An 18,560-nucleotide genomic window follows, 5' to 3' on the forward strand; every position below is an offset into this window, starting at 1 on the left:
AATGTCAAATAAATTCTAAATTTATAAACTTGTAATTTCCTAAATAAAGAACTAATTGCCTCCACCCAAATACAAAATATCTGCCATCGCTTAACCAATTAATGTATTTCTTGAAATATATCTTCCCATTTTAGGTAAATCGTTGTACCTAAAACTTATAAAAACATATTATCATCTTTCTTAAGCATTAAATGAACACAGATAACCTAAATTCTTATTCACCTCTCCTTACATTTTTTCTGACTAGAAATGAATACATGATGGAAAATTTGTAAAGCATAGAAATAGATGGAGGAGAAACAAAACTTGCATTCTTTTTAACACTGGATGAAAAAGGGTTAAATCTCAACAACCTTTAAATTTTAAAATACCAATTTATTGGTAATATTTCCATTAAAGAAGTGAGTTTTCTTGAATCAGCTTTTTAAAACAAAACAAAACAAACCTTTTTGGGAGGTCTTACTGACACCCAGCTTCTATTCTATGCTAACTCCATTCTAGCGCCACCACACACCACTCCCTAGCTCCCCAGAAATCTCTGAGAATAAGTTAAGACTTTGCTTTTCCCATCCGTCGGCCGTGAAACCTCCGCGCGAGGGCGCCCTCCCCGCCGTCTGCCAGTGACGCGAGGCGACGTGAACGTGGCCAGCTCAGCGCGTGGCCTCCTCCCCGCCTAGAGCTCTGTCACAGGTGGGCCGGACCCAAGCGGACTTCGCCTTATTAAATTGCGGAAGTCAGTAAAAAAAGACGTTCCCACAGTCTGTCCTCACATCCGACCTAAGGTTCCCAGGTCCTGAAAAACCCTTCCGGCCACCCCCACGGGAAACCGGAAATGGTTCCTCCCGAGCCAGCGCGCGCGCTGTCAGTTTCACCCGCGTACAAGGGGCCTTTTTGGAGCTGCCCTCAGCTTTGCCTGCACAAAAAAAACCAACAGGTCCGCTGCGGATCGATCCCGAAATTTTGTCTCGTGTTTTCTAGTCATCCTTCCGGCAGGTACTGTATGAACCCAAGCAGAAAGAAGTCCAAGTAATGAGGTCCTGCTGCACCGACGGTCCCCCTTTCCCCGGCCCGAGCCCTGGCCTGCCTTCCTTTATTCGCCCCACCCCATCTCCCTCGCCCTGCCTTTAGTCTGGCGGTTGCCGCGGCGACTTCCTTCCTCTCCCAACAAGATGGCGGGGGGTGAGGCTGGCGTGACTCTTGGCCAGCCGCATCTTTCTCGACAGGATCTCGCCACTTTGGTAAGGTTTCGATCTGGGAGGATGCGGAGTGAACTCGGGAGTGGGAAAGACAGGGCCTCCCGAGTGGCGTTGAGACAAGGGAGTGCCGGGCTGCTGGAACGTGGTTAGCTCTGGAGCCAGAGGTCCTGAGCCGCGCTCGCGCCACCGCCGCCTGCCCTCTCGGCATGTCCGCGAGCTGGGCGGGGGGAGTGATATCGTAAGACCTAAATGTCATTAAGGTTTTCACTTTTGAAAGTTTGTCCTCAGTGCTAATGTCAAGGTTGGGCTGCTTCCGGCCTCTCGATCTTCTCTAGAGAACGGAGTGTAGTCTTAATGTAGCGATGAGAGGGACTTTTAAAACTTCCAGTCATTCGAGTACAAGATTGCTTATAGAAGAGAGCTATTTGCATGGTGGTGAACTGTAGGTAAAGTGTAAAGTCAAAGGAAAAAGTTGTGATTTGCCTTATGTACAGTGATTAAAAGTAAAAGTAAAATGTTTAATTGCAGGATGTTACCAAATTGACTCCACTTTCACACGAAGTAATCAGCAGACAAGCCACAATTAATATAGGTAAGATAAGGATAACTTCTTGGACACCTGAGTTGCTTGATCTCCAGCAAGTGATTTTCTCTCCCTTTGTGTGATTACCTGAATTATATAAGGATGCAGATTTTCAAATAGACGTTGAGCACTTGTGAGCAAAGCACCTCCTTGATTTCTTTGAGAAGCACATGTTACCCATGCTTACCTTACAGACGAGGTGAGGAAAAAAAACATAGACATATGAGAAGTTTAATAGCATAAGTCAATATGCAGTCATGTAGCACGTTAAGAAGTAAAAATGTGGCTGTACTTGTCACACAGGGTTATTGCAAGGGCAGAGTTTCTTTGAAAGTTTTATTTGATATATAGGCCATTATTAAGTAGAGTATTTTTTTTTCCTTAATTGACACCTACAGCTGTAGAGGAGAAGTTATGTCGGCTGAGTGTAAATTTGGGCTATTTGAGTCTGTACAAACAGCACAGTAAAGCCTAGTTAAAAGTAAGGCTTTACCATCAGGCTATTAAAGAGTTGTAAGATATATGCTATCCTTGACATCATTACTGTAATTAAACCTGGGTTTTCTCATTTTCATGGATTCCTTTTGGTTAGGCTCATCATACCTATTTATTTTATTCTGGGAATGCTGGAAAATTTCTGAATATACAAGATACATATTTTTTATTGCATTTTTTATTTTTTGATTTGAGAGAAACATCTATTTGTTGTTCCACTTATTTATGCATTCATTGGTTGCTTCTTGTGTGTACCCTGACCAAAATCGAACCCACAACCTTGGTGTATTAGGATGATGCTCCAACCAACTGAGCTACCCATCCAGGACCTTGAGTGTTTATTTTAAATGAAGGCAATCTTTCCTGTGGTTAAAAACATAAGATGAATAGTTTTTAGTATGCTAAGTACGGCTTTTTTGTTGTTGTTAATCCTTACCCAAGGATATTTTTTCCTTTGACGTTTTAGAGAGTGGAAGGGAGAGGGGGAAGCTCTCATCCTTGATGTTTTTGTCTCTCTCCCTCTCCCTTCCTCTCTGAAATCAAGAAAAAAAATTTTAAAAAAAGGAATGTGTAGGCACAAAAATTAAAGTCACTCTTTGTTTTACATTGATATTTATAATGAGTTATAGCTTTGTTTTTCTACTCCATTGTTATTTGCAAAAACATATTTGGTGCAATTGAGTACATGTGAATTAATTTTTTTGAATTTTGTCTGTAGGTACAATTGGCCACGTGGCTCATGGGAAATCTACAGTTGTAAAAGCTATTTCTGGAGTCCACACTGTCAGGTTCAAAAATGAACTAGAAAGAAATATTACAATCAAGCTTGGATATGCTAATGCTAAGGTGAGCCCTGTACTGTGGAACTAGAAATCAACTTTAATTGGAACATGCAGATAACAAATCCCAAATCTTTTCATTGAAATTTTTAGATTTATAAACTTGATGACCCAAGTTGTCCTCGACCAGAATGTTACAGATCCTGTGGAAGTAGCACACCTGATGAGTTTCCTACAGACATTCCAGGAACCAAAGGAAACTTCAAATTAGTCAGGTGACCTCTTTGGTGCTAAAAACACTTTATATTTTATTGTCTTGTAGTTGGAACTCTTTGAAATATATAACCGGGATATTAAACAGATAGCCTAATCGCTGAATGGTTTTGTTATTTTAACATTATTTTATGTTTTTAAATAGGTGTTTCTGTTCTTAGGGCAGGAACAAAATGATGAGAGAGAATCATTGATCGGCTGGCTACCTTCTGCATAGCCCACAACCCGAGCATGTGCCCTGACCAGGAATTGAACCGTGACCTCCTGGTTCATAGATCTGCACTCAACCTCTGAGGCAGATCAGCTGGGCAGAGAATTTATTCTTGTATCAAAAGCTGGGCCAATTCCAGCTTTTGAAAGTGCTAGCGAAATTTTTGGCAAATTGTTTTTTCAGATGGCAATGTCCATTCTGTTAACACTGTTAACTTTCAAATAGATGACATTCCCTGTATATACTCCATACCGTATTTACTTTCATTGGGTTTGGGAGTTTCTGGGTCTTCAGTTATTTCTAGTTATTACATAGCTAATTTCATTTGCTTTGTAATGATCTATAGTGATTTGACTCTCAGCGAGTAGGTAATCTTATTTCCAAGGTCTAGAAACACCAAGTCCTGTAACCACTTGACTTTATAGTAGTAAGAATTATTTATATTTTTTCCATATTCATATATAATATTTATATTCTGCATTTAAAGTGATTTAATTTTGGGAAATCTGTAACTTGCATCTTGAAACATTGCTTGATCTTAGGACTGATTGTTATTTCTCCATTGGTAGACATGTTTCCTTTGTTGACTGCCCTGGCCACGATATTTTGATGGCCACTATGCTGAACGGTGCCGCAGTGATGGATGCAGCTCTTCTGTTGATAGGTAAGTAATATCAGAATTGGTTTGGACAAATCAATGTGGAGCAAATCCAAGATGAAATATTTAAAGGGGAACTAAGGCCTTTAAAGGCCATATCTATTACCTAAGGGTGACATGAGTGGAAACTAATATGAAATACTAGATGACATCCCTGCCTACTAGCTGTCACAAAATATTAAACAAGATAGACCTAGGGCCTGTAGAATTCATATGGTAGTATATAGTTTTAAAAGTCAGGAGTTCATTTTCCTTACATCACATGATATAACTTATTTTTATTTTAAATTTACTTGTAAAAGTACATGTGAATTTTTGTTTTTGTCTCAGCTGTCCACTGCAACATTGATGTATAATGTTTTTATTTAGACGCAAATTCATTCTTAGTAAGTGTCGAAGGTTAAACCTGAATTGGGGTTTTCAGGACTAGGGTTGTACTACCTCCTTATGTGTGCTGTTGAGAGATTTGTTGCTATGGGATATAATTTTTTAAAAGTATGCCAAGGGATATAGTATAGGACACCTGAACATTACTGCATAGAGAGGATGACCATTGGGGTGCCCAACAAAACATGCCTATTTCTTTATGACACACTCTTAGTTATCTTCACTATTAGTGTTCTTCCCTTCCTTTGTTAGGGAATAACCTCTAATAGTTGAAATTCATAGACTGTATTAAGTGTCTTTCCCTCTTAATTACTCTTTGCCTCTTGGGAGCTTGACTAGGCCAGAACATTTCTAATACTGGATAGAGCCTTATGCCTGAGCAAAAGTTAAGGGCAGACCCTGAGATGCCAAACTTGTTGATTCCAAACTCCTTGCTTAGGACCAGCAATGGGAGCCAAAGGATGTGATAACCAGGACCTTCGCCTTGAATAGGTCTAGGACATTCAAATGTTTCCTTTATCACATGCCAGCTAATAAAATAACATAATATAAAACTTATCATTTTAGCCATTTAAAGTGTACAATTTGGTGACATTAAGTACAGTGACGGTATTGTACAAGCATCACCACTGTCTTGTTCCAGGACATCTTCATTACCCCAAAAGAGAGCCCTATGCCCATTAAACAGTCACTCTATTCTCCCCCCTAGCCCAGCTCCTGGCAACCACTAATCTGCTTTCTGTCTCATGAATTTACCTCTTCTGACATATTTCTAGCTAATTCTCATGCATCTATTTTATTCTTTGTCATTTAGCTGGTAATGAGTCTTGTCCTCAGCCTCAGACTTCTGAACACCTGGCTGCTATAGAAATCATGAAACTGAAGCATATTTTGATTCTACAAAATAAAATAGATTTGGTGAAAGAAAGCCAGGCTAAAGAACAGTATGAACAGATCCTTGCATTTGTACAAGGTAAGAAGCCATAATATCTAATACATCGATGCATCAGTTTGAGAGCTATTTAATCCAGGTACCAGATGTTAACTCTTAATAGATTTTATAAAACAGGGTAAGCTTAGGGGTCTTTTTTTTTTTTTTTTTTTTTTTAATATATTTTATTGATTTTTTACAGAGAGGAAGGGAGAGAGATAGAGAGTCAGAAACATCGATGAGAAAGAAACATCCATCAGCTGCCTCCTGCACACCCCCCACTGGGGATGTGCCCGCAACCCAGGTACATGCTCTTGACCGGAATCGAACCCGGGACCTTTCAGTCCGCAGGCTGCTGCTCTATCCACTGAGCCAAACCGGTTTCGGCAGCTTAGGGGTCTTAAGCCTTATTTTTCTCTACCTACCACTGGTGAAATCAATGTTTCTGAATGAATAGACTAAAATATATTTTTGCTGGTTGAAAGTTAGAAGTGAAGTTGTATTCTGGAAACTATCAGTTTAAAAAATCCTCAGTGAGCCCTAGCTGGTTTGGCTCAGTGAATAGAGCGTCACCCTGGGGACTGAAGAGTCCTGGGTTCAATTCCGGTCAAGGGCACATGCCCAGGTTGTGGGCTCGACCCCCAGTAGGGGGCGTGCAGGAGGCAGCCTATCAATGATTCTCTCTCATCATTGATGTTTCTATCTCTTCCCTCTCCCTCTCTGAAATCAATAAAAATATATTTAAAAAGTAAAAATAAAAAAATCCTCAGTGATAATAAAATGAACAAAGCACTTAAAAAAAAGGTCTTAAGTTATTCTTACTGAGTAGCTACTTAGAGAATTGGAACTGACATTTATTTAAACTTCATCATCCCTTTCTCTACCAGCTAGTGTTCTTCATTTTAGGGAAGACATGATACATCTTATTGTTGACATTCGATTCTCTCTCAGCCATGTTTTTGTTGTTAGAAAGATTGACTTTCCATGAACCCAGTTCTATCATAATGAAAAAGAATAAGTCATATTGATTAAAACTAATTCTGTTTGTTCCATTTCTTTGACCAGCCTGTTTGACATATAATTAATAAGGAGCAAATATTAATATGTGCAGTAGTCTTTGATTAGCAAAGAGTCTGTAATTTTATCTTGACATTTATTGGAAGGTTAATTACATGTTATTGGAAATCTTTCAACTAGTAAAATGTTCTTTCCCAGGAGTGTTAGTATTTTATTCCTTTAAACAGTTTTATCATCTTAGTATATTAAATATACTTTAACATTTTTCTCTTAAAGGGAATAGTATCCGTTTTCAGGAGTAAAAGCAAACAATACTGCTACCTTTCTAAACAAAAATCACTTTCTACTAGTTTCTGGCACTTGTGTGGGAATGTGTAGGCATCTGTTTCTTAACAGCTTCTTGTAACATGTATAGAACAAATTTTGTAAAATTGAATTCTGATTTTTCTGAATTTTTGTCATATAGGTACAGTAGCAGAAGGTGCTCCTATTATTCCAATTTCTGCTCAGCTGAAATACAATATTGAAGTTGTCTGTGAGTACATAGTAAAGAAAATTCCAGTACCACCGAGAGATTTTACTTCAGAACCCCGACTTATTGGTAAGTGATAGGATTTGTTTTTAACTCTTTTTAAAAAATATATATTTTATTTTTTACAGAGAGGAAGGGAGAGAGATAGAGAGTCAGAAACATCGATGAGAGAGAAACATCGACCAGCTGCCTCCTGCACACCTCCCACTGGGGATGTGCCCGCAACCCAGGTACATGCCCTTGACCGGAATCGAACCCGGGACCTTTCAGTCCGCAGGCCGACGCTCTATCCATTGAGCCAAACCGGTTTTGGCGGTTAGGGCTGTTTTTAACTCTTAATTGGATCTTTTCTACATTGGTGATTCCCCCTTAGGAGTATTTACTACTATTTCCTATTTCTTGTACCATTAATGAAGATTTTCATGTCCCTTTCACTTTTATTTAAGTTTAAAATATCAATTTTGCTATAATTTGAACATCAAAGATTGTGATTTCTTTTTTATTTTATTGATTTCAGAGGGGAAGGGAGAGAGAGAAACATCAATGATGAGAGAGAATCATTGATCAGCTGCCTACTGCACTCCCCCTACTGGGGATCGAGCCCGCAATCAGGCCACATGCCCTTGACCGAAATTGAACCCAGGACCCTTCAGTTTGCTGGTCTATGCTCTTAGCTACTGAGCCAAACCAGCTAGGGCTAGGCTTGTGATTTCTACGGAGATGTAGGAGCCTTTTCAAAACACATGTAGCCCTTTTGGGCCTTCACCCAGGGCCCACCTGTGTGTTGTGGGAAGTGTTCTCTTGGGTGACTGTGATGCATACCCATTGTTAAGAGACACTGCTCTCAGGACCTAAGTGCAGGTCGTATAGTCCTAGAGTTGTTCTGTAGTTTTAAACCTAAATTTTTATTTAGAAGTTGTATAGTGGTATATAAAGGAAAGAAAAAAATCCATAATCTCCCTGCCTCCCTCCCACTTCTAGCCCCTTAGCCCTGAAGTATTTTAGTTTTAGTTTTTCTTTGTGGAAGTGGGATCAAACTGTGTTTGTTATTTTATTAACTAGTTTTTTCCTTTAATAGTATCCTTCCGTTCATTACATACAGTTCTACATTCTTTAATGGCCGCGTGACAAACCCTGATATTGATATACCATAAAATGCCTCCTGTCAGTGAACTTTTACGTTATTTCCACTTTTCCGTAAGGCTGCAGTAATCTTAGTTGGAGTAATAATACTAGGTTTTGTCATAAACTCACCCCTATGGTGTAAATCTTATGTGTATACTATTTTAGGAAAGTTAACTTAGAAAATAATATTTCATCTAAAATTAAAGTGTGTAGAATCAGCTTTAATTTGTTTTCTTTTTAGTTATTAGATCCTTTGATGTCAACAAACCTGGCTGTGAAGTTGATGACCTTAAAGGGGGTGTAGCTGGTGGTAGTATTCTAAAAGGAGTGTTAAAGGTAAGTTGGGTTTTGGTTGTGTGTTTGTTTGTTTGATTGAGGTAAATTGGTTAATAACATTATTTAAATTTCAAGTTTTTACAACCTTATAATACAATGTCTGTATACTCCATTGAATGCTCACCACCCAAAGTCTACTGGTTATGTTTTTGCTTTGTTTTCCCCTGGTCTTTTTTTCTTCTTAGGTTTTTTTTTTTTCCAATTAACAGTTTACATTCAGCATTATTCTGTATTTGTTTCAGATGTACAGCAAAGTGGTTAGAAAATCATGTACTTCCCTGGTCTTAATTAGGAAAGCAGTATATGGATATTTTAAATTGAAAAATAAAAATAAAAATATATTTTTTTCAAAAGACATAAAACTCTTTTTTTAAAAGAATTTATTGATTTGAGAGAGAGAGAGATCAATTTGTTCTACCTATTTATGAATTGGTTGCTTCTTGTATGTGCTCTTATTGGGGATCAAATCCACAACATTGGCATATTGGGACAACACTAACCAACTGTGCTACTCATCCAGGGCAAAAAAAATTTTTCTTGGTGGTGCCTAGTACTTGATATAGATGTCTTTTAATACCCCACATTTTTTGTGGAGATAGGCTTATATGGTAGCTGGTTAGAAACAGTTGGATGGTTCTGTTTTGGGAGATCATTTTACTTTTTTTTATTATTGTTGTGGTCTTTGAAATAGAAAAAGGGTTGCCTTTTCACTTTTGTGGTCTTTCTGTTAGGACTTTTTATGTGTAAATGGGAATTGTGTTGTCCCTAACTCTAAATGCAGTAATTTTAATTATTAATTTTTTTTACAGGTGGGCCAGGAGATAGAAGTCAGACCTGGTATTGTTTCCAAAGATAGTGAAGGAAAACTCATGTGTAAACCAATCTTTTCCAAAATTGTATCACTCTTTGCGGAACATAATGATCTTCAGTACGCTGCTCCAGGGGGTCTTATTGGTAAGGTTTTTCCTCTCATCCCTATGTTATTTTTGAGAGGGAGAGAAAAACATCAGTGTGAGAGAGGGAAGCATCGATTGGCTGCCTCTGATATGCCCCCCATTGGAGATCAAGCCCACAACCTGGGCATGTGCCCTAACTGACTGAGAATTGAACTGAGGACCTTGCAGTATATGGGATGACACCCAACCAACTAAGCCACACCAGCCAGGGCACATCTCTACATTTTCATTTGTGGATATTCATGGCACTTTTCATGGGAAATGGATTACTCAAAAAGATAAAGATTTTTTTTAAAATTCTCACCCCAGGATATGTTCTTCATTAATTTTGGAGAGGGGGAAAAGGAGAGGGAGGGAAGGAGAAAGATAACTCTTGTAGCCACCACCCAGCTTCAACAAATTACCAATTCTCTCCCAATCTTGCTTCCTCTTTATATCTCTGTTCTCCTCAAAAGATACACTGCTAAAACATTTTGAAGTGGATTCTAGGAGTCATATATGAAATCTTTAAGCTATTTTTTTGACTAGCCTTCCAGGGGAGAAATGGCAGGCAGATATCCTTCACAGTACCCTTGAATTTTATATCTTTTCAACCTTCATTAAGGATAGATTCATTTTTTAGTTAGGCTGTTATCTCTTTGCCCTTTGTTTAGAATTTAAGTGAAGGGAGTCTTTGATTTCAAATGCACAACTAACTTGGGAGTTTACAATTCTATTTCTTCAGATAAAATGGATTTTTTGTCAAACCTATGTAGCTGTTATGTTACTATGAAAATCTAAGTATTAAAATGTACAGGTATGTGCTGTACTTGTTTGAGTACGTTTTGGAGTAAACAGCTTTGTAGGGGAAAAATGGGAACATATATATACATACATATATATATACACACACACATATATATGTATGTATATGTATGTATATTTTGGGGTAAATAGCTTTGTAGGGGAAAAATGGGAACATATATACACATACATATATATATACACACATATATATGTATGTATATTTTGTTATTATATAGGATATATCTTATTTTATATCAGGAGTTGGAACCAAAATTGACCCCACTTTGTGCCGGGCTGACAGAATGGTGGGGCAGGTACTTGGTGCAGTTGGAGCTTTACCTGAGATCTTCACAGAATTGGAAATCTCCTATTTCCTGCTTAGACGCCTTCTAGGGGTACGCACTGAAGGAGACAAAAAAGCGGCAAAAGTAAGTGCATTCCATAATTTCTGTTTCAGAAAAGTGACAGTGATGTGAAGACCAGTCTTACATTTAACATGGGATTCAAAAAAAAAGAGTAAATTTGAATTCTTGAAAATGGAGAATTTCGATATGGCATTCAGTTTAAAGTGAAACCAAACAAAACGGAAAAGTACGTCATGTGTCAATGATTTAGTCCTGTTATCCATTTTATTTTTAATTTTTGTTAATCTTCACCTTAGGATATTTTCCCATCGATTTTTAGAGAGACTGGAAGGGAGGGGGAGAGACAGAAAAAAACATCAGTGTGTCCTCCAATTGATTGGTTGCCTCCCGCACGTGCTCCAACCAGGGCCAGATATTGAGCCTGCGATTGAGGCATGTGCCCTTGACGAATCAAACCCGGGCCCATGTTCTGTCCACTGAGCTAACCTGACTAAGGCATCATTTGATTTTTTTTTTTAAGTGTCAAGATTATGCTGGCAGAGATGGAAAGTTGCTGACATCTGTTGTTGGCAAGGATATCGGAAAATGAATAGTAAGTTTTGGAACACATTTTCTTGATATTGGGGTTTATTTTTATTTCCCTAGGTGCAAAAGTTGTCTAAGAATGAAGTGCTCATGGTGAACATAGGATCCCTGTCGACTGGAGGAAGAGTTAGTGCAGTCAAGGCCGATTTGGGCAAAATTGTTTTGACTAATCCTGTGTGCACAGAAGTAGGAGAAAAAATTGCCCTTAGCCGAAGGGTTGAGAAACACTGGCGGTAAGTGTATTAGCCTTTGTCACTGTCTATTAAAGAAGACACAGTTAATATTCTTAGATCCTTTGTGATGCGCGTGCGCGCTCGCACACACGCGCACGCTTGAATACAACAGTTATTGTGGCTTTAACTCTAAACTATATTTATTTGGATGACTTTGTAATCTGTATTTCCAGCCGTGATTTGTGATGGACGCCTATCAAAAACCAATGAATTTGGTTCAGTATTTCCCTTGTCTTTGGCTTTTTAAAACTTTCATTTGGAAATAAATTCAGACTTAACAGGAAAACTACAAGAGTTGCACACACAACTCCTGTATTCCCTTTTCCCAAATGCACAATTTACTTGTGTGTGTGTGCATATATATTTACACACACACACACTCTAGGAGTTGCTCTCTGCTGCTTGCCTTAGCTGGCCACCCCGCCCACCACTGCTGGTAGCTCTCCCCTGCTCTTAGCTTGCTGCCCCACTCTCCTGTAGCTCTCCACTGCTTGTAGATCGGTCATGATGTTATGGCATCCTGACTAGTTTGCATATTCTATTATTAGATGTATAAACATTTTTTCTGAGCTGTTTGAGGATTAGGTTGTTTATAACCATGCCCCTTGATCTCATAATACTTCATACAGTTCCTAAAAACAAAGATATTTTCTTATATAACCATGTAAAGAAGTTTAACATTGATAAAATAATAAAATCTACAGTCCATATTCCAGTTCTATTGCTTGTCCCAATATTGTCCTCTACGTCCTTCCAATCTGGGTCATGCATTGCATTTAGTTTTCATGTCTCTTTGATCTCTAATCTGAAATTTCCTTAACCTTTCATTGTCTTGTCATTGTCAGGTTTGAGGAATACAAGCTAGTTACTTTATAGACTATTCCTCAATTTGGGTTTATCTGATGTTTCCTAAGATTAGACTCAGGTTTTATATTCTTGGCTGGAATACTTATATAGGTGGTGATGTATCCTTAGAGAATCACTAAAATTGTTCAAAGAAATGAGAGCATCTGAATGAGTCTTACATTATTTTTTTAAAAAAATTTTTTTTATTGAGTTCAGAGAGGAAAGGAAAGGGATAGAGAGAAACATCAATGATGAGAGCGAATCATTGATCGTCTGCCTCCTGCACACCCCCTACTGGGGATCAAGCCATAATCCGGGCATGTGCCCTGATTGGGAATCAAACCAGTGATTTCTTGATTCCTGGGTCGACGCACAACCACTGAGCCACACTGGCCGGGTGATTCTTACATTCTTTAGAATTGTAGTTTTAATCCATGTGGAGGTGGATTTTGTTCTAGAAGCTACAGTTGATTTAGCAATCCAGCTTAGTCACTTATTAGAGCAGACATTGGAAGAGGGAGCAGAGGTCTCTATTGTTGAGAGTAATCCTATATAATAAAGACCTAATATGCAAATGGTCGTCGGGCCAGGGGACCCGGGACCTGAGGCCATGTCCCCCAGCACCAGGGCCAGGGGACCTGAAGCCACACCTCTGGGTGGGGCCAGCCAGGTCTTGGTCTTGCCCAGTGGGGGTGGGGCTGATTGGGTCTTGGTCTGGCGCAATTTTGAGGCGCACGCGGGTGGGTGGAGACTTGACTCTCGGTCCCGCGGTGTGCCCCAGACTCTGACAGGAGGGAGATTTTCATATATATTTTTACTAATTTTCTTTCATCTCTGACACTTCTATTATAGAGAAAGGGCAAGTAGCAATATTAAAATATTTCCTCCAATTCCCTTTTAACGTGCACGAATTTTGTGCACCGGGCCACTAGTCTGCCAATAATAGACTATCTAGTCCTTTAGTTTAATTTCCTTTACCAGCTAAGGTAATGCTAAAGCCATTGTGATATGCTGAGGTACTGTGAATGGAGAAAAGGATAGAGAATGAGATTTTTTAAAAAGTATCAGAGTGAGGGGTTTTATAACAGCACTAGAGGCCCCTTGCACGAAGAGATTCGTGCAATAGGCCTTCCCTTCCCCTGGCTGCTGGCACTGGTTTTCTTCTGGCACCTGGGACCCAGGCCTTCACTCCTCTGGCTTGGAGCCTTCCATCTTTGCTACTCGGGCCCAGAGCCTTCCGTCTTCGCTCTGCCGCTTTGCGCCTACACATGCAAATTAACCGCCATCTTTGTTGGGTTAATTTGCATACTCCTGGTTGGCTGGTGAGCATAGTGGAGGGACAGTCAATTTACATGTTTGTCTATTATTAGGTAAGATGGTTCCTTAGGTGGATGGGAAGGCTCTTGATAGTTCTGAAGGAGTAGGTGTATTTTGATAGAGTGAAGGTGAGCATATTTATAGTAGCATTTTTTTTTCTTTTGTCATTCATTCTGACTAGAGTCCATCTGTCTGGGTCTAAGAATCTAAGATGATAGTGTGAGCTTTATGGAGAAGCAGGTTTTGGAAACATTCAGATTGAGCAGATAGGCAAGTAAAACTAGTTATGTCAAATGATTGTGTGGTAATAATGAAATATCCCAAAAATCACAGTTTCTTTTATTTTCATTTTGCAGTTTAATTGGTTGGGGTCAAATAAGAAGAGGAGTGACAATCAAGCCAACAGTAGATGATGACTGAAGAATTTGGAACAAGTCAGATTTTTAAAGTAGTGCTGGGGAGTGAACTTCACCTTAGCGATTACTCTCATCTTTTGGTGATACAAATGTAACCTCTCTAGTACTGAAATAAGGTCTACAATAAATGCAAGAATTACTGGATTGATTTTCTCAGAAACTGCTCATTCCCAAATAATGTTTAAATTACATAACTGGTGGTTTGAAATGAAATTACTACAGTTAGCTTTTGCTATAGCACAGGTACCACCGAACCTGTTTGAAATAAATTTTTTCTTCTTATTTTCATGATTCATCTTTGAGTAACTTCAGGCTTGAAAGGATTATTACATCAGTAAAAACTTGGAGATACAAATTCTTGAAGACCAGCTTCCCTTTGCCTCATATTTTATGTTGTTTTATTTTTACAATTTTGAGTAAAAGAAATGAATAGGTTCAAATAAAATTATCCTTCAAAGCAAGCATGTCACACTCAAAGGTTAACATGGGCTAAATAAGGCTTAAGTTTATGTGGGTGGCAAAAAAACACAAAAGCTTCAATTTTCATAGAAACGTAGGTTTATTTTGATAGAGACATTCTGAATGCAAAGGGCTGAAATAAATGAGTCATTGTTAACAAAATAATAGAACATTTTAATAAAAATACTTTTTCTTGAACATTAACTTACGAGACACTGAATAACTACACAAATTAATAAGTGTAATGCAAATAAACCTATTTTTCTTGTTCTCCAAAAGCGAAATCTTTTCTGTTGCGCACAATAAGCAAGTTAGTCCAAGACTAATGACATGGCAACCGGCTGCTAAAATATTTGCTGCTAGTATTAGTGGAGAGAAATGGTGTCCCTGCATGTAAGGTACATAAGGAAAATGAATGCAACACAGTTATAGTAATCAGTCATTAGCGAACATTGTAGTTCATTATTAATAATTATGTATAACAGGATATTGAAAAAATTAAGTTGCGAATAAGTTACAGATTTAAAAACAGATTTCAGAGAGGGAAGGAGAGAAACATCAATGATGAAAGAGAATCATTGATTGGCTGCCTCCTGCACGTCCCCCCATGGGGATCAAGCCTGCAACCCAGGCATGTGCCCTTGACTGAAATTGAACCTGGGACTCTTCAGTCCGCAGGCTGATGCTCTATCCACTGAGCCAAACCATCTAGGGCAAGTTACGAAATTTTTTTTTTAAATATATTTTATTGGTTTTTTACAGAGAGGAAGGGAGAGAGATAGAGAGTTAGAAACATTGATGAGAGAGAGACAACGATGAGCTGCCTCCTGCACATCTACTGGGGATGTGCCCGCAACCCAGGTACATGCCCTTGACCGGAATCGAACCTGGGACCTTTCAGTCCGCAGGCCGATGCTCTGAGCCAAACCGGTTTCGGCCAAAATTTTTATTAAAAAGTTTCTTGCATTATATTGGCTGGGCCACAAAAAAAATTTGTTGTGGGCTGCAAGTTTGACGTGCTTGCTTTGGAGCATGAGTGCTGGTTACTGTGGGCACACCCCTCCTCTACCCCCCTTTCTTTTCCTGGACTGGAATACAAGAAACAAGTCAGAAGTTCTCACCCTTTCCCTATGAAATCCTGTAATTGTGTTGGTTGACATCTGAAATCCAACAGCCTTCTCCCATTGCAAATACTGTTACACCAGGTGCTTCTAGATAAGTAAGATCTTCCAAGGCCTTATTTATGAGATTCTAATAGTAATCTTTGGGATTTATTATAGGTATATACTTATTGATTACAGAGAGGGACAGTGAGAGAGAAACATCAATGATGAGAGAATCATTGATCATCTGCCTCCTGCACACCCCACACCAGGGATGGAGTCCACAATCGGTCATATGCCCTGACCAAAAATCAAACTGTGACCTGGTTCATGGGTCGATGTTCAACCACTGAGCCACCAGCTGGGCAAAGTTTTGTGTGTTGTTTTGTTTTTTAATATTAGTAATCTAATGAGCTTTCAAGAGAAAAGATGTTAGAAAGCAAAGGGTATGCCCTTTGATTTTTAACTTATTCTCCATGTTCCTGTACTTTTCATGTGCTGTGCTGTTTAATTTTTACTTATTTTTTGTTTCATAAGATTCTGTTAGAGCAGTGGTTCTCAACTCTGAATGACATTAGAATTGCTGGAGAAATCTGAAAAACAGAAAGCTGCCTGCCCTAGCTGATTTGGCTCAGTGGATAGAACATGGGCCTGCGGACTGAAGGGTCCAAGTTCAATTCCCGGTCAGGGCACATACCCAGGTTGCAGGCTTATCCCCAGTAGGGGGCATGCAGGAGGCAGCCAATCCATGATTCTCTCTTACCATTGAGGTTTCTATCCCTCTCCCTTCCTCTCTGAAATCAATAAAATAAGTATTTTTTAATAAAAGATAGATGCCCCACAGAGATTCTGATTTAATTGGCTTGGGGTGGAGCTGAGGTGTGATGTTTTTAAAAACTCCCCAGTGTTGAGAAACAAGTTTAGAGAGTTGAGAAGTAGGTGTATCAGATAACAGAATCCTATTGAGTTTTGGTAGTCTGATAATACCCTAGTTTGCTTTTCTTCAATTTGCATTTAATGTGGGATTGGATGCCATAGTCATAATAGTATGCTCTTTTGGGCATTGAAGCTGGTGTGTCATAGAAGTTTAGTATCTATGACTATGAGTTATGTAAGTAGAAGTTTTGAGGAACCATATTAATGTTACATACTTGGTTGACTTTGAAAGGTTGTGTTATAGCGTCTGGAACACATTTAAATAAAACAAGGTTCTAATCCAAACATTAAGTTTATATCTAATATGTCCCCCTGTGTTTTCTAAGCGTTTACCAGAAATTCTGGAATGATGTAAGATCCAGAGCTTTGCAATAATTGACTAATTTATTATTTTAAAAAATATTCTTACTAATTTTTAGAGACAAAGGGAGAAACACTGATATGAGAGCAAAATATTGATAGGCTGCCTCTGCACGCCCCCTACCAGAGATCCAACCCACAACTTGGGCATGTGCCCTCACTGGGAATCAAATCGGCAACCTTTAGGAGCACAGGATGATGCCCAACCAACTGAGCCACACTGGCTAGCGCAACTAATTTAGTTAAGCTCATGTCAAAATTGAAACCAGAAGTCTGTTACATGAATTTCAATAAATTTGCAAAGCACTATGCTTAGTGTAAGTGGGAATATACAAATAAAACAATGTGCCTTATTTTCATAGAACTTAAAGTTGGTACAGTGATTCTCAGCAAAAGACATACCTAGTTGAGAATCTGCCTATAATGTGATGTTGCTGATGAAAGTCCATGGCATCTAAATTCTGTTGGCTCTCATCGGCAAGATCTTTTCAGAATCTGACCAGTTCACATCACCTCCGCTGCTCCCATCTTACTTGTAGTCACCAGTGACAATAACCCTATAACTCCTTCCTGCTTCCACATTTTCACCACTGCAGTCTGTTCTCAACATAAGTAGGTACCCTTTTTGTAAGCGAATGCTATGTACAACTCTGATAAATTATAAAGTTAGTCTCACAGAAGTGGGGTGGAGGGAGCATAAGGACAGTGAAGCTGTGACATCATCCAAATGACATCCAGGCTGACCTAAAAAGCTCTATGCACTATTTCACTCTTCGTGTATAACCTCCCAAGATGTGTGTGTTTACATTTGGATTTTGCAGAGAAAAAAGAACTTTCCTTCTAATAAGAGTGTGCAAAAAGTTGCATTCATAAAATTTCTGAAATGCCATTTTTAGAAAAAAATGTAGTAAAGCTTCCAGTGAAATGGATACTTTTCTAGAAGTACATAAAAACTTTTTTTTATTTTTTATTTTTTATTTTTTTTCATGCAAGGTTGTTTTTATTAAGCTCTGTGATTAGATTACAGCTAAGTATTTCAGGGATTACTTCATTTGAGAAGAAGACATGACATAGTTGGAAACATTTCAACAAAATCTAAGGACTTCACAACTACTTGGAACAGAGTACATCTACCCTACAGTTAACAGGCATGTTAAGGACGTCAAGGGGCTGTTAATGGGAAGAAGCTAAGTGACAACTGGTCCTCTTCTATACAATGATTATCCTGGACAAGTAGCTACAAAGAAAAGCACATGAGAGATCTTTCATCTAAATCCATCCATCTTTTTTATTACAGGTAGGACTTGGAGGTCACATACCAGAAGGCAAATGATTCAGGATAAGCTACACATAAGTATTCTATGTGTAGTATCAATGCTAATATGATCAGCTTATGTTTTTTTTTAAAAAAGTCAAGAAAACATTTTTGTATTTAAAACCCACCATAATATATTAGTGACAGCATGAGATGCTTAGCCATTGAGGATTCTTCTTTCCATGTAGTTTCTTTATGAGTTCTTCTGAGAAATTTTCATTGTGACTGTCTTAACCTCTGTGTATTCATGGAGACTGTATTCTCCCAGTTCTCATCCATTTCCAGACATCTTGAATCCACCAAAGGGACACTGGGCAGACACCATGCTATAGCAATTCACCCACACTGTTCCGGCCTGCA

General features: G+C 38.7%; 1 protein-coding gene across 1 annotated transcript; it reads left to right on the forward strand.

Moving 5' to 3' along the window:
* The first annotated feature begins 1,086 nt into the window (after positions 1 to 1,086).
* EIF2S3 (eukaryotic translation initiation factor 2 subunit gamma) lies at positions 1,087 to 14,309 on the forward strand. The gene is made up of 12 exons (XM_006764152.2): positions 1,087 to 1,238; positions 1,725 to 1,788; positions 2,993 to 3,120; positions 3,207 to 3,328; positions 4,107 to 4,201; positions 5,397 to 5,555; positions 6,997 to 7,131; positions 8,429 to 8,523; positions 9,333 to 9,477; positions 10,524 to 10,693; positions 11,276 to 11,448; positions 13,968 to 14,309. Exons 1-12 carry the CDS (start codon positions 1,170 to 1,172, stop codon positions 14,029 to 14,031), a joined length of 1,419 nt encoding a protein of 472 aa, XP_006764215.1. The 5' UTR covers positions 1,087 to 1,169; the 3' UTR covers positions 14,032 to 14,309.
* Positions 14,310 to 18,560: the final 4,251 nt, after the last annotated feature.

This window comes from Myotis davidii, unplaced genomic scaffold, assembly GCF_000327345.1.
Source record: "Myotis davidii unplaced genomic scaffold, ASM32734v1 scaffold2301, whole genome shotgun sequence".
NCBI classification, from domain to species: Eukaryota; Metazoa; Chordata; class Mammalia; order Chiroptera; family Vespertilionidae; genus Myotis; species Myotis davidii.